An 18,029-nucleotide genomic window follows, 5' to 3' on the forward strand; every position below is an offset into this window, starting at 1 on the left:
TACAAAGTCCGTAATCCGGACCTCAAAGCCAGAAACTTACGCATGCGCGTTTGATGCGCGCGTCCGCTACGCATGCGCGCTTCCGATAGTGAAGAAAGTGACAGAGAACGAAAACGAAATGTTATTGTTATTGAAAACGAAAAAATTTCGATTGACAAGTTAGTCGGTATTCTCGACACAACAATTACAGGATTTGAACAGTTGAACTTTGTAACTGAATAAGAAATTATGTCTGTTTATAGAAGAAAGAATTAAAGAGAAAGTATTAGCACAGAAAACTAAACAACTTACATTGAAAGAAATGTTTAATAAAGTAAACAAATAAATATTAAGCTTTTTTTTTGTAAATTTTGATACCCTTTAGATCATAATTGCTCTTTATTTCATAAATTACGGTTTCATATTTTTAATTGTATAATTTCAGCATGCCATTTTACCAGATTTAAATTGATGATCTATAATCCAGAAAAACCCCTAATCCGGAATCGCCGAAATCCCAACGAGTCCAGATTACCGACTTTGTATTATGAAAATAACACCAACTTCACAATTATAACTTAAAAATATATTGGTTATGTTTTAAAAAGTTCATATCACCTTCTAAAAATAAACAGGACACAGCAAAATTAGTTTATTTTTAATTTATAAAGCTACAGATTACCATTACCATTATTGTGAAGTAACTGCAAAATTTTTCAGAACTTCAGAATGCAGAATTTTATAGCAACTCATTCCTAAAAATTAATAACATCTAGTCACTAAATGCATAACTCAATTTATAATTGAAAACAAAATTACAACATTTCTCAAGCAAATAGAACTTTACTTCTATTAATCTGATCATTTTTTACCCCTCAAGGTAATGCTGAGAGACATTCTCAAGGTAATGTTGAGAGACATTCTCAAGGTAATGCTGAGAGACATAATTAGAAAAGACAGCAGTCTTCAATTCAGTACTATTCAATAATCGATACATCATGTTATTAAAGGGGCAAGAAAGACCCTCAAATAATATTGGCAATGGAGTACAAGAATAAAAATCTTAATTAATTTAAATTGTATGAAATAATATGAGTTTGTTACACACTTAAAATTTACAATAAAGATAAGTTTATTTTTAAATATAAATGAATAAATGACTAAAATATGCACAAATTATTAATAATTCCCTCAATGTAAATACAGCAAATTCAAACATAAGATTTAGATTTGTCTGATTCATACAATGATGAAGGAAGTTTTTTCAACATAACCACAGCTGGATATATTTCATTTGACTTTACATTAATACTAACTCTTTATTTCATTTTCAAAAGGACAATGAAATATGCAGTTAAAACAGTAATTAATTGCCCATGCAATCCAATACATTTGAATGTTTGTGCTGATGATCATCACAGCATAACTATAACAGTAATATTTAGTAACATTCATTAGTCATAGTCATTGACAGGCAACAGTAAAAGTTCAGTTAGATTTCCCATATATGATATTGTACAATTGAATTAATATATTCCCAGTTTTGTAATCATATATATTCTTTCAAAAGATTTATCACAATACAACCACATAATCATTTTTAAAATTTAAATAAATAAAAACTTGTTTTTTACTAGATTTTAAATAATGCATTTAACATCAAAATTTCATTATTGAATTTCCAACTATTTATTACCTTTCAAATGAAAATAATTCATCATCAAATACAACTGCATGTAATACAAACAATCATTCTATGACAATTACCAAAGATTGATAAGCAGTGACCTTTCCAAGATGTGTATATGCATGGCATCGCATAAATTTCAGTTGTGTCATACTGATCTAACTTCCTGCACACAGCCAATTACAGAATGTCAACATAATTATTAATATGCAAAACATACTTCCCGATTCAAATAATGTACTGTACAGAATTATACTGCCCCTTAACCTAAAATATTTGCTTTTCATACATATAAATGAAATTAAAAAAGTATGTTTTATTACAGAGTTTCTTGCTCTTTTAATTTTACTGAGTAAAACCTCTTGCATAAAATTCTTAATGCATCACCATTTTGAAAATGGGGTACTTTTCCATTTTACCGGCGCAAGTGATAAAGTCACCAAAAATGGTACAACTGATGCCAAACGGATAGCCTTGCTGGTAACCTTTTACACCTCATTTTCAAAACAAATCACAACCATTTCTTATCAGATTCTTTCAATACTGGCATACAATTACATAGAATTTTTATCAGATAGTTCAATTTTATGCCCTAAGACCATTCGCGGTAATTCAGTCAATTATGATGCAATCACACCGTTCACCTGAAGGCGAAAACACAGAAAAGGCAAAGTCAACGGTTAAATTCATCATTTGTAATGAGAATGCACTAGCAAACTAAAACACTGTGGTTTTACATAATTTCTAAGTAAGCTATTCATACAAATTGAAATAATTCTTGCCCTTAAACCTGTATTCCAAATTAAGATTTAACTAAGAATTAAGATTTAATGTAGATAATTACCGAGAGAATAAGTTTTCGTGAGATGATATCACGTGATATGAAACAGAGAATCAGGATGTTGTACCATAAAAGCATAGAAAATTCTTAAATTAATGTCTCTTTACAAACTTATTACCTTTATTTACTGTCTTTTAACAAAATTTTAAACATTAAAATGTTTACGACTTAAAAAATTCATAGAACTAATATTTGTCAAGCTTGTTTATGTGTATACTGTGTGTTGTCGCCAATAAAGTCTGCTAGGCCAGACGGAAAAGTACCGAAAATGGTTACTGCTTTTCATGCATTATCTTGGCAAAAAATTAGTCGCCAATGAGTTCAAACGTTCTCCAAAGTTGGCAAGAGGTTTGCAAATTTTCAGATGGAGGTATAGGTAATCAACAAGTACTGAAATATTTTTTCCTTATCTATACAGCTAATATTTACATTTTAAATCAGTGAATACAATTCAGCAAAATGATTATTAGTTACAAAGCATTAAGTTAACATGTGTGATATGCATATCCATGTATCCATGAGCTAATTATTACAGCACGCAAACTGAAATATATATCAGAAACTTGGCAATTCCACCAAATGTTTAAATTGGGAATGCTGATAATTGAAAACTAATGGAATAAATACCTCTGAGCTATATCAATGGCTTTACCATTTACAGTGAAGTCATTATTACACAGTCAAATAATTTGGGACAAACAGTATTAGTTACCCCAAATTATCTAGTTATAGCCTATATTAGACAAAAATTTTCACTTTTGTCTCATTATACAACAATTAACTACTGAGATCTGCTACAAAGTTAGTTGTTGGTTTTCCATGTAAAATCAGATTAAAAGGTGAGCTATATGGATGACCCCCCATGACAGTAGGTTTAATGGAATGCTAAACATATAAAGAAAATTATTTAAATTAGCTGTTTCCTTGATGAAAGTATTATAAAAAAGAATAACTGAAAAAATATTATAGTACTGAAAAGTTTTTTTTTTTTTAATTACTATTTAGTTGATGATGAAATAATAAAAGTGAATCCTTTGAAAAATATACAATTACAAACAATTAATTACACAAACCTGCAATGGCTGTGTTTTTCAGCTTTTGATAATTAATTCTTATGTATCATTTTTGGATTCAATGCAAATTTTTGCATTGAATCCAAAAATGATCTTCATTCTTTACCACCATGTCAAACATGTTCACATAATCGCAAATTTCAAAATTGGTGAAAAGTCAAGAAATTGCAAAAATACGAGATATTAAAAATAGACATGAAACATTCCCCCTCTTTTTTTTTGGTTTATACTAAGCATTCTTATAGCGAAACAGTTGAGGGGTCTGACGGGAGTAACTGACCCTTTCAGTTTTCTGAGTAAAATTTTCTTGCATTTTTCATTTATTTACATTAATTCTTTTCTTTTTTTTTTTTTTTTTAAGAAGTTCACTCAGCACTTGAAATCCTCCCTCTGTTCTAAATATATCTCTGACAATTTTCCACCCTTATGAACCACCAAACTAAAAGACAGTGTCTTTACTGGTTCTGATATTAGAAAATTTCTCAACGATGGTAATTTTGAGTGCTAACAAAGAGAAGTTGCTGGGGACAAAAAAAGCCTTGAGAGCCTTTAAAGACATATTACCCAAGTTTCTCAGCAATAAGAAAGATCCAAACTTTAACTGAAAAAATTTAGGCTGTTCTATAAGCTTTAAGGTTCACTTCCTAAATTTGCCTATTTTTCTGAAAATCTAGATTAAATTCACTTTATAATTAGAGAAGAGATGGGTGAGAGATTTTTATGAAGACAATCAAAGACAGGGAAAAGAAGTTTCAAGGAAAATTAACTACTTTGATAATGGCTGACTATTGTTGGATGTTACACCAAATAGCACTAAAAAATACATTGAAATTATTCACAGAAGATAAAAAACATGATATGACCCAAATTTTGCAGGCTGGTGTTATCCTTAATGCTCATACATAAGGAAAATCTTTACACTCATAAATTCCATTCCATTATTAAACCATAGCTGTCAATTTGGAAAAGGGAAAAACCAGGAATTCCCAGGAAATTTTCCAAGCAGTGCAGTGATGCCATTGAAAAGAACTCCACACTGACTTAAATTCACTTTACAATGCACAATTCAAGTTACCGAACTATTTACTATGCGATTCTGATGAAAAATATTTTAGTATTAAATTGGATAAATTTTACATTCTTCAGCTAATTCCATTTTGTAATTTTTTTATACTTTTATGAAATCCTGAGTAAAGAACACCTTTCAGTTACATAAGCACTTTTATTGTGACTTATTTCATAATAATATTGAAACAAGTCAACAAAGTTAATTGTGGCAAGGAATGCAGGATTACATCTGTTGTTGGCATAGGGCTTGAACACACTGTACGTGAAAATATAAAATCCCTGGGGAAGAAGGACAGATCCAAGTATCTCCCACCTTCTTTGTCTTAAAAACCAAGCCATTCAAAAGAACTTTGAACGTATGATGCATTTTAAATGCCCACATACCATATCGACACTATATATTTACAAACATCCAGACTTTTTCCAAGATGTGCTGTTTGACCCACACCCAATGATACAGCGGCCATCTTCAGTCACTATACCAATCAGGATTATTATCACACTGGAAGTAATTCCTTTTATTATGTGAATTTACTCCGATTTCAGCTCTTTTACAGTTCACAAAGAGCTTTGTTGGAAGCTTGCTAGGAATAGAGATCTGCTGTTCATTCACAAACTGATCGCTTTATTGAATGAGCTTATGCCTCGCTCAGTAAAGTGAGTGAAAAAAGAATATAGTTCCTGTTAGAAAAATGCCACAAATGTTCGATTTTTATTTTAAGGAAGGAAAAAATATTTATCCCTTCCCCCATTCTAAAAGCAAGTTTAATTTTTATCATTGCCCAACTTTTTGAAAATTTTTTATTTTATAATTTTATTATTAGTTCTCCAAAGAAAGGTTTTAGGAAATTTCAAAAACTACATTTAAAGAAATCAGTTCAGGGAGTTCGCATTTGATTGAGTCAATTTTTCTGACCCCACTCCTTGTTTGATTCTTTGCTCTAACCTCATTAATTGGTACCAATCCCACTGCTCATTTGAAACTTTCCACTCTTTGCTCCACCCTGGCTAACCACTCTTAATTCAGCAATAGTTTTCCGCATCATCTTTTTCATCAAGATTATTGTTAGTGCGCTCACTACTGATACTACAATGAGTCACAAAAAAGAACCAATTCATTTCAGTGAGTGAACCATACTGATCCAATCCAATAAAAGAGAGGTTTTGCTCCCCTCTAATTAGAATGGTTCAAAGCACATTTATAAATAATAAAATTAATAACTAGTATACACACTATTGCATGGACCAACTTAGTGATGTACTCTTTATTGATGTAAAGCAGTTAAACATAAATATTAACTGATTAAACATTTATTGAGTATTAATAAATAGTTTTAAAAATGGTTACAACAAATTAAGACATGTCAGACCAAATAAAGGTTAGAGTAGACCGAAGGGTACCTCTTGTATTATCGCAAAGTTTTTGTTTCATTTATGGTAACCTGAGTTTTTGAATGTTTTGGAAACCCTATTATGAAGTAATCGGTTGCTATGATTGTGGTAAATTTTAAATTATGGAATGTTTTGTAAGGGCTTGTTTGTGGTGTGTGTTGGTTAGGAAGTATATTGCTTTGTTTTGTTGTTTAGAGGGTAGAATGGCTGAATGTAGTAAGATTAATTTAAAGTTTCTATACAATTGGGAATGAAAGTGGAAAAGAGCAATAATTGACTGGTGTGTAAACGAAGGTTTACTTAGTAGCCACTTTCCAGACAATCCGGAACTACAGAGGATACTTTTGTGAATTTATGTGGCAATGCCGATATACGGATTCGAGTTCAGATAATTTTAGGACGTTTTTGGATGCTGTTAAGGAATTTTGTGAGCCACAGACTAAAACTGAAGAAATTTCTAAATAAGGTAAGCAGATATTTGCTTTGTGTAGTGCTTAGATGCTTAAGAGGTTTTTCCTTTTTTATGTTATTTTATTGTTTGGTTTAAAATGTATTTTTTGTTTGCCTCTAATGTAGAACTGGATGCTTCTTTGACTTTTTAAGTGAAAATATATTGATGTGTACATGGACAAAGTCAAGGGAGTGCACAGTGTTAAGTTTGTGCAATTCTCTGATTTTTTTAAGTGAAAATAGATTGATGTGTACATGTATAAAGTCAAGGGAGTACAAAATGCCTACTTTGTGCAATTCTGTGATTTTTTTTTTTTTTAGTGAAAATAGGTCAATGTATACATGGATACGAGTGTGTGCAATTCTTTGACTTGTTATTCTGTCTTTGTGTAGTGGCGACTTTTGGCGCTAAAACCGCAGCTACACAAAGCTAAAATAACAAGTCAAAGAATTGCACAAACTTGGTATCCATGTACCGCCAAAAATCAGCAATTTTCGCTAAGTGGTACCTGTAAATATACTTTTACCCAAACAAAATTTTGTAAGAAAAAGCAGAAAATCATTAAGGTTGTGAGAATGGATTATGTGTAATTTAAGTTTTATTAATTCAATAAATTTCACTTATTATTGAGAAACATTTTTTTAGCAAAGGTTAAAAATTAATAACAGGATATTAGGTTATCTACCATGAAACTGGAAGATATGAAACACTAGGAAATTTAGCAGTTATGATTAAACTAAAACATAAAATTTGTCAGTCTGCTGGCATTATTTTCAGAAGTGAATTAAATAAATGGAATATGCTTTATTATTATGAATATTAATAATAATATTGTACCAAATCAACAGACTGAGTGTTCCCAGCATTGTGAATAAATTTTTTAAAAATGCAAAATAATCAAAATATAATGAGTCCAACACATCTCATGTTATGCTGCAAATGCAAACTTAATATGAAACAGAGATGCATCTAATATATGCATCATTAATATAACATAACAACATGCAGATTATATGAGGTCTGTAAGCATCAGATCCTGTCACATACATATAAATATATTATGAAATGTTAAGTTCTGCATTTTAAGTAACACTGGCCAATTATGCAGCCAGTTGCATAAAATAGTTATTACAAAAAAATATATATATTTAATGATTTTAATAAGCCCATCTACTGTAATTTCACAGGACCATCCAGTAATTAATAATAAAGACAGGTGATCTGCACTTATTGCTTTTAAATTGTTTAACTTGCTAACCAATAACAGACACACTGAATTTCAAAGAAAAATTAAATATCTTATGCTTTATTGAATAGCACCACACTGGTGTGTGCATGTTAATAATATTTTATTTCAGGTCCTGGCAAAAAATTTCTTTCAAATTGCACAGCTTTACGATTAAATTTGAAACATAAACATCTTATATTTTACCAAGTGACAACAGACTGCTTTCAAATTAATGTGTTCCTTCATTAAAATTTCATTAATTTCAAACAAAATATAAAAATCAAAACAAATTTGAAATTCAAAATTTTGGTTTCAAAGTGCACATGTGTACGGCTGGAGGATTACTTATGGATTGGCATGATGTGTACGGCTGGAGGATTACATATGGATTGGCTGGAAGATTTGTTGGCTCTAGATCCCACATGAGGAACATACATACAGATTTTTCATTAATTGATAACAGAGACTAAACACTAGAATATCATTCCTCCAAACAATTAAATGATACACAAACAATGGTACTCTTCTGTTATGAAGACTGGATTTGGAAATGTATGTATATATGCATGTATTTATAAATGTATCTGCATATTATGTATAAATGTATGTATGAGTACACACATGCATATATAAATTTCTGAATCCGCTCCCAATAACAGAAGAGTACCCAACCATTTGCCAATGGATTATAAACAGATGATTACTTGCAAATTTAACTGGATTATATCATAAAGCTACTATCATAAATCATACATAAGTGAATGTGAATAAACATTTAAAAAATTTTAATTTCATTGAATGTGTAATGAATCCTAATACACACAGAAATGTACAAAACTTAGGGGATAAGGAGTGTTAGGAATTTTGTTACCCAAATTATTTAATTATGATCATATTTATCAATACTTCATCTACACACACAGACAAAAAAAAAAAAAAAAAAAAAAAAAAAAAAAAAAAAACTGAAATATTTAATACTTTATCAAGCTTCATCTCGAGATAAATAAGATGTACAGATAATAGAAACATGTCTTTAATGTTAATTCATTACATAGTACCTTTTAAAATTTGCTAATGACAGTGGGAGATCTTGATATACCTGTAACTTCACGTAATTCCATCACCAAGATTCACAATAAAGTGATCTGAATGATCATTCATACTGCAAATAGGATTAATGGTTAATCTTTGGATTATGGTAACTTGGCGATTTTTTGGCAAAAATTTGGTGGCCAACCCTGCTACAGCAACCTGCTAGTTTATGTTTGGACGCCATTTTGTTTTCACAAAGTAAAGGCTTTTTTTTTTTTTTTTTACTCAACATTTTTTTCCAACAATCTGCTAGCCGAATTACTCTTATGCTAGAACTTTTATGGAACAAAAGTACTTAATCATGACTTAGATTAGGTGCAGAATTGGGAGAAAGTGCAGAATTGCAAACTGCTTGCCGCGTTTTTAAGAATTGCACATACACGGTATCATCCATGTACACGTCAACCTATTTTTACTTAAAAAAACATCCCAGAATTGCACAAAAATGGCATTGCGCACACTCTTGACTTTATCCATGTACACTGCTAAGGTCCTAGCTAGTAACCTTTATCGCCTTACCAAAATGTCGCCAAACTACCTGTTACCATATTCCAAAGATTAGCCGGATTAATTATTTAATTCTCTCCAACAGTTGAAAGTTAGAATTGCAATACAAAATGATACTCCATTCTTCATTATTGTCACAAAATCAAATGCTTCTAAGTTTGGAAGAACAGTGCTTCCTAGTAAGTTAAAATAACCTAATAGTGTAGACATGTGACAGTGAAAGCACAAAAGTTGAGCAATATACTGAGGATTCTATGATACAATATTGTTTGATTAAACAAAACTTTTACAGAAAAACCTTAAAAAATATACATATCTAATGCCCTTATGTGGCAATTCTGTCAATTATATGAAATATTGTTATATAAAAACCTGTGTTATTTATGTTAGAAATTCCCTGAAATAAAAGTTTTTAACTGCTTTTTAACATTCATATCACCTTGTACTTATATCTATCTGATGGAGTTTTCAACTTATTAAATTAACCAAATACCTGCTTTAAGAACTGAAGTATCAGACATCAGTTCTGAAGACCAAATCCAAAATAAAATAAACAATCAAATTTTAGCAACTACTATTATAAAAAAGATTTTGAATTCTATTTGGTAGAATTTAAAAACAGAAATCTCAATGACTTTAAGACCGCTTATGAAAAGTCCTTCGATGAAAATTTTTAAATCTAAGAAACACTGAACGTTAAATCTATCATATATGATTTTATTTTTCTTAGTATTATTGCAGTCATTCAATCATTATGAATTATTCATATCTGAATATAGTATCTTAAAAAACTACAAAGTTATAGAAAATAAATTATTTATGACAAAAATTCTAAATTTTAATAAATGAAAAAGTAAAGTTACCTACTGCCTCACAAAATAATTTCAGCTACAAACCTGTAAGACAGTCACTAATTTTATATACAATAAAATAATTATCAATTAAAGTTTCAAATAAATACTTTATAATTTTGATAGAAAATACAAAATAAAGTAACTAAATAATTATGCAATAAGATGATGCATACTCTTATATAATACAATAAAAACAAACACTTGTCCATAAAAAAATATGCAACTGGAAGAATATCAATGTTTAAAACAACCCATATAATAAATAATTTATCAACATATTTTACATGTTCTGTGTAGAAAAAGGATGTAAACTACCCATCTGACTAATACCATCACGAATATGATTGATATGAATTTCAACATCATTCTTAAATATTGAAATATTTTGCTTATGAAGCTTAGATTGAATTTCTACCAGTGTATCAGAAAGAGATTTAAATTCAAATGAATTATATTCACTGGTGGATAAATGTTTTAACTGTGACATAAGAGATGACAGCTGAGCTATCAGCATCACAATATTTCGGTTTTTAACAACTGGAAAATCCTCTTGTCCATTTTTTTGTTCTATATAATCTAGAGCTTCTTTTAAACACTGTTCTTTTATGGTACTTGGCTGCAGAACAGGTTGAAGTCCTTGTTCTGGGGCTATTTCTTGACAATAAGTTTGAACTTTGTTTAGATATTCACACAAGTCTTTGTCCAGCTGTTCAAATTTTAAAACCAAAGTCGCATATGCTTTTTGAAATTCTAATGTCATTGGTTGCCCCTGTGAAAGATTTCGTTCTGCAGTTGTATGCATGTCTTTCAACAAAGTTAAATTTTTTTTCTTTACTGCAAGAATTTTTGTAAGTCGAACTAAAAGGGCAAGAAATTTCTTTGGGAAACCACCTAACATGCCATCTTCAACAAATGAAAGTTCAGGTTTAGACGTTGCTTCTCCAAGAAGAGGATCATTATCTAATTGAGGCCAAGGAGAAATAGGGACAAAACGTGGAGGTGTAAAATAAATACTTCTTGGTCGATACTTTTGAGCAAATGCTGATATCGGCATCATTTCAGGAGGGTCGTTGCTGAGAACTTCATAATCTGGAATAGAAAAAGTACCTAAACCAGGTCGATCGAATGTTATACGATACGTTGAGTTAGATGTATCAACAGCATCAATAGAGCCATAAAAGAGCCCATCTTGTGGACTACGAACACGTGCAGTTGCTTTTGTTCCAATTACAAGTGGTAAAGGTATTTCATTAGGAAGATCTTTAAAATGTTCTAAATCAACATTTTTTCTCAACTGCAGTTGTCGGATTTTACTCCGCTTCATTTCCAATGAGCTTCTTTCCTCAGCAAAAAATTCTGGTGAACATCTTCGAGGCTTTCCCATCAAGCGCCTTATTTTACACCACTCAATTCGCGTAAGCTTTCTAGTTTTTAGGTTAGGAAAATTTTCTTCTAAACAACTACAGAAATCACTGTCACGAAGGAAAAGTGGCTGGTCAATATTCGAATAAAACCATTCGCAACATAAAAATCTGTGCGCTTTGGGTAACTTTAGAAGATTGCGAAGTTTAAGACCGACTTTTTGCGCTACGCGTTTATCCGGCAAAGGCTGTACAACTGCAGTAGGCGTAGGAGAAGCAACACGGACTGTTTTCCTAGGTGATGATCTGGACAACGTGTACGATGTGTCCTCATGATCATTATATATCAACCTGTTTCTTTTTCGTATTCTGGGTGAACAGTCTCTCCGTGCAGGTACAGGTGATGGAGTCGTAGGTATATGCCTGGCTTGACTTTTCATGCTCAAAAGCGCAGCTACAGATTCATTTTCAAGGGAATCCGCCATTTTTCCCGCGTTGCCAGACTGTAAAGTTCGGAATGCAACTTTCCACATATCATTTCAAGAAGAGTTGTTTTACCGCGCGTCATTTAAAATCTGCAATATGTAAGGCAGTAATGATTAATAAAAAAAAGCATAAATTCTTAGAATTATATGAAAAACACTGTTTTCTAATTTAAATATTGAAGAAAATATAAAACTTTTAAGGATTTTGCATATTCTCTTAAATTAAAATTTGAATAATTTTGCTCAATGCTTGCAACAAGGTACATAACATACTCCTTTGGAATTTGTCGCCAAAAAATCTGAATAAGATCTAGACTATATTTCTCTATCATGTGTGATTTTAAAATGCATATCTCGTAATTTAGAAATATTAAATCTATAATAACTGTAGAAACATTTTATTCTTAACAACAAAAACAGATTTTTAACAAATACCACTTTGTTTAAAAGTTACTATTTTGAACAAAATCTTAAAACATGTAATAACGAAGCAATGCCAACAACTGCCCACCAGGACATGGATGAAGTGTCGGCTATTAATTAACCACATCCTTCAGTAGAACGGTGCATCGGGGCACCTGGGTGCCTAGGCTAAAAGCCTTACCCCATGTAGAACATTTTGAAAGAGTTACGAAAGATAACAGGGAGTAACCTAATAATTAAGTATATAATAAGGGGTAGCTTGACAAGCATTTTTCTAAATAAGAATTTTAAAGGTATAAAATAATTTCTCAAAGTTGAAATGTATCTGAAGTATAAGGCATGAATAAAATCTGGAAGCACAACCGTCGAGCTGGTGATAGGTCCTGAAAAGAATAAGTTAGTATCATGTTATAGTATGAGTAAGTGTGAGTGATAGCACCTCGAATCCATTAGTAGCAAAGCAATGTAGTGTGCAGCGGAAAATTACATAACACAACATAATGCAAAAATTATTGGAGTAGTAAGCGAAAGGATAAATATAAAATAAGCACAAAAACATAAGTTAATAACACAAAAAGCATTAAAGTATTAGTTACACACAATGTAAATAAAAACATAAGTACATATTAGCAAGCAGGGGGTTACTTGATCCAGCGGTTGAGTATTGCAAGTGGTTGATTAATATTAGTGAGATCATTGGGGTCATAATTGACAATTTTAATAACAGGATTATTGATGCATTTCTGCTTTTCATGAAGCGTTTTAGCTATCTTGTAGTAGTATGTTCTGATTAGACTAAGTTTTTCGTCAATTCTCTGATTTCTTATGTACCATGAGTTTGTAATCTGCCTAAGCGTGAAATTTTGAGCAGTTTGAAGCTTTTTCCTACAATTTCTGTTAGAGTAGGCCCAATCAGGGCAGGCATAACAGAGTAATGGACGCAAAATGGATTTATAAATGGGTAACTTATTATCTATGGATAAAACGCTGTTTCGAGCAATTAGAAGGAAGAGTCTAACTTTACGAGTTCGAAACTTCTGTAGAATAGCTGTGATATGTGGAGTCCATGAGAGTGTTTTAGTGAGGGTCATCCCGAGATAAGGGACTTGCTTGGCCCAGGGGATTGAAGTGCATAGAAACAGAGATTTTTCTTAAATTTTCGCTTCTTGGTAAAAATGAGGGCTTGGGTTTTGTTATATATGTAACTGTAACTGTATCTATTATTATCTTTAATCATAACTGTAATATAGAATAGTGAAACAGTTACATAATATAACCGTCACCGGTATTTTCTGTGTTTAGTATTTAAAATTATTTATGGGAATGGAACAAGGAGGTTGTGGTGGGCGCCGCGATCACGAAAGCTGGAGGCAGTGTCTAAACATAGCTCCGAAATTTTTATAATAAGTGTTTCAAGAAATGTTTTCAACTCTTAAAAAAAAAAGTGTAATGCATCTTTCCTATGCAATGTGTCATCCATCAAATTGAAAATGGAAACATCGCTTCTTCGAAACTTCAAATTGTTTGCTTCACTTGTTCGCTGTTCACTATCAACACGAGAAATCCAAAAGAAACCCTGGCACGGAATATTCAGTTAAGTAACATTATGTTCTCTATATAATATCTTATTCTCCCATCTTTTCTTTCTGGCCTTTTGAACTCGTACAAAATGTACGAAGTTTCTTTTTACTCTCCTCAAATACGAAATTGCCCCTCTTTCTATATACATTTCCTTCGCACCTATGCTTGATTTTTCGCCCATCGGTGCGCAGAAAGACTTAGCGGGTGCAAAACAAGACATCTGTCTACTTTGTCTGTCTGTCTATAGAATAGTGGATGAGCAATGTATAATAAACGATGTTTGTGTACATCTTTGTAATCATCACTGAGCACATACCCAACATATATAAAATACAACACATGGCGCAGCCCGTCGTAGATTAAAAAAGAAGGTACTACTTTGGTAGACGGTTGCACGGATTTTGGCGATTTTCCTTTTGGCGAGTAATACAACTTATGGTAAACCCATTGCTGGATAAGTTATTTATGGTAACTGATACTTTGTTGTCATTTTATTAAAAAAATAATGCGTTTTATTATGCATAACTTCCGTGTTTTAAATATTATTTATGGCTTTTAAATATTAAAAATCAATTTAATTTTGCATTTTTATTTGAAATAAAAATTTTATTGTTTATCATATTTTATGAAATTTTATGTTGTGGATGATGTAATCAGTGACGTCACCTTACTTTAAAAGTAATTCGTTTTATAAATTTAATCTAATGTTTTAAACATTATTTATGGCTGTTAAATATTAAAATACAATTTAATTTTGCATTTTTTAAAAAAATGATTTTATTATGTATGAATTTTTAAATAATTTTAATTCTAGCCGTGATGTAATAAGCTCTCTGATTGGTTATAGAATATTTGTGCATTAACGAGCTGTAATCAGCTCCCTGCTTGGTTACTTACAATTTGTGCATTTCCGCGCCGTTTTAAAATTTAATTCATATCTTCGAATTCCTTCAAAGATGATATCTAAATTATGATTCTGATTTTTTTTGTGGTACTTATCAATAAACAACAGGTTAAATACTCAAAAAAAATGTAAGTACATATTTTTCTTTTATTTTACAATTGTATACTTCAATTTTTGTTAAAAAAAATAATACACTATTTTCAGTAATTGCTGAGATAATTATTGTCCATATGTTTTAATGTTAATTATATTCTATATAACGTATTTTAAAGTATTTGAATTTAATAATATTCTAATTCTTTTAAATGCTGGTATGATGGTTTTTAATTCGATATTCAATTTCAGTAATATTTTAATTAAACGTTGGCCAAATGTTTTTATAGCGGTATTTTTATTCTCTTCTTTGCTATATGAAAGTAATAATAACCTTACTTTAGTATTTTTTACTCATAGTAATTGTATTTATTTACACTTGCCTGACATCCTAAAAAACGACATTTTCAACAAAAAATTAATCAATTACTTTTAACGACATTTATTTATTATTATTTTTTTTAAGTTTCGAATACTTTACTATGCGTAAAAGCAGCGTTTTTCAAGATGGCTGACGTTTGTAAAAACCGCGCCAACAATTGCGCCAAAGTAAATCGCCAAAAATCCGTGCAACCGTCTACCAAAGTAGCACCAAAAAGGAAATCTTTTTTGAAGAACCATGCAGCGTGGGTAAAGATATTCTAAACAAAAACATGATGGGAAGTTGTTTACCGTGAAATCGAAACTTATATCGCTGGCAAGTGCGTTATTTATTTTTATTGGAAGTGGCTAAAAATACGTATATATAAACTATTTAAAGTCCTAAATTAAATATGGATGGATTAAAGCTACCAAGTAATCTAAATTTCGAAGGTAATTTAAGCGAAAATTGGAAGAAATGGAAACAAAAATTCCGAATTTATATGTTAGCGTCTGGTGGTATTGTTAGAACAACTTTCACTTCATCATCTCACCACTAGATGGCTGCACTATGCAGGAAGCAGTTATTCGAAGATGGCTCGCCTGCTAGCTTGAAATTGTAACAAATTAATAATAAATTATATTCTAAGGGAACCACTTTATTGGAATTACTTTTGGTTTTGACTTTTACCCTTGCCTGCATGAATGACGAAACACGAATTGAATGATTGGAGAGTTAGGTTTGGAGGCAACTTCCCCTTGATAAGTCTGTCTCCTGCCTACTCAACGGTCATTCACATAACCCAACACTCATATAGTAGGTAAGTTAGAATTAAAACTTACTATTTACTTTAAGTATTGCTTTAAGTATTTTTAAAAATTTTTTATGTAGTATCTAAGTATTTTCTAAATAAGAAATTATATTTTTAAATATATACTTGTTTTTTAAAAATTGTAATTAGTTCTTTTTGTTTCTTATTGGTTTATGTGGATTATGTCTAGTTCTTTTTTAGTTTCTTTATATTGATATGCATATTCGTGTCGGGGAGGTTTCTGTAGACAAGGGTTTCTAAAATACATTGGTTTCTAGATTATTTTTTTATAAAAAATTGATTTTTTTAAAAAATTTAATTTTTTGAAAAAAAGTTTAATTTTTGACTTTAATTGCTTGTTTCTCAAAAGACTTAATTAGTATTTTCCTTTTTGAACTTTAATTCTTAAATGTTAATTTCTAAGGGAACCACTTTATTGGAATTACTTTTGGTTTTGACTTTTACCCTTGCCTGCATGAATGACGAAACACGAATTGAATGATTGGAGAGTTAGGTTTGGAGGCAACTTCCCCTTGATAAGTCTGTCTCCTGCCTACTCAACGGTCATTCACATATGCAGTTTTTTTTAAAATGTTTAATTTAATTTTAATTTATTAAATTAGTAAATTTATTTTCATGGATTGATTTTGCACTTGATTTGCTTATGCTTCTGAATTTAAATGATATTGTAGATTAGTTCGAGTATTAAATCTTTTATATGTTTACACATTTTTTTAAAAATTATTTTGGCTTTTTTCCTTTTTTTAGGATTTAAATTTGCTTTTTTACTTTTATACGTATTTGTTAAAAGTTAGGTTTAAATTTGTTTAAATTTAATTGTAAAGGAAAAATACTGGTTAAAGTGCAGCCATCTAGTGGTGAGATGATAAAGGGAAAGTTGTTCTAACAGTATTATTAAATCACCTGAAATTAAAGTAGCTATTTTATTGCACATTATTGGTGAAGAAGCCCCCCATAGCACAAAACATCCTCAGGATGTCCTATTTAAGTCGCAATATCCCGGGACATACTTAGGATGTCCTAAGGATGTTGATTCTCAGATGTCCTGAGGAGATCGTAATTTAACATCCTGAGGATGTCTTATTTAAGTCGCTATGTCCCGGGATATGACAGGATGTCCTGAAGATGTTGATTCTCAGATGTCCTGAGGAGTTCACCAATTTCACATCCTGAGGACATTCATTCTGCATTGTCCGGAGGACTTTCGTTGTCAAATATTTTGAGGATATTTGTTCTCAAATTTACCAGTTTTAATTTTTTGACATTGCACAACTGAAACTTGCACATTATTTTATTTTTCATATGTATTTTACTAAGTTGTTTCTAAATGCTGTACATTAAAAATATTGATATGATTGATGATTTTTTCTTGTTATTTTGTTATTAATTTTAACTGCTATTTTTTCTGACGTTTTTAAAAATTTATTTAGTCATGGAAAAGATTTTTTTCAATGGATTAGCATTTTCTAGAATATTTGCAAAATTCTAAATAACATATATTTTTTTTATAAAAAAGGAATAAATTACATGTATAATTACTTACAGATTACAAACCCTACTACAAATATAGGTAAAATTAGATATATATATATTTAATTACGGAAACGAATTTTTTTCTTAAATTTGGGTATAGAGACATTAGGTATTTTTTTGGAAGCAGGAAACATTAAAAATTAGCAACTGCCTTCGCCGGGAATCGAAGGACGGACCTCTGGAATATCGGCCCAGTGTGCAGAACCACTACACCACGAAGACACGCTAGGTGTGGTGGTGGTGTGGCAATTATGGCAAAGCACACTAGGGCTATCTGCCTAAGG

The 18,029-nt window shown here is 30.8% G+C and overlaps 1 protein-coding gene across 1 annotated transcript; it reads right to left on the reverse strand.

The window, feature by feature from the left end:
* Positions 1–607: 607 nt before the first annotated feature.
* On the reverse strand, positions 608–12,038 carry LOC118198278 (protein lin-9 homolog). The gene has a single exon (XM_085814812.1). The coding sequence runs from the start codon at positions 12,016–12,018 to the stop codon at positions 10,453–10,455; it is 1,566 nt and encodes a 521-aa protein (XP_085670938.1). The 5' UTR covers positions 12,019–12,038; the 3' UTR covers positions 608–10,452.
* Positions 12,039–18,029: the final 5,991 nt, after the last annotated feature.

This window comes from Stegodyphus dumicola, chromosome 4 (assembly GCF_044657685.1).
Source record: "Stegodyphus dumicola isolate Sdum_Otavi_A_Nest chromosome 4, ASM4465768v1".
NCBI classification, from domain to species: domain Eukaryota; kingdom Metazoa; phylum Arthropoda; class Arachnida; order Araneae; family Eresidae; genus Stegodyphus; species Stegodyphus dumicola.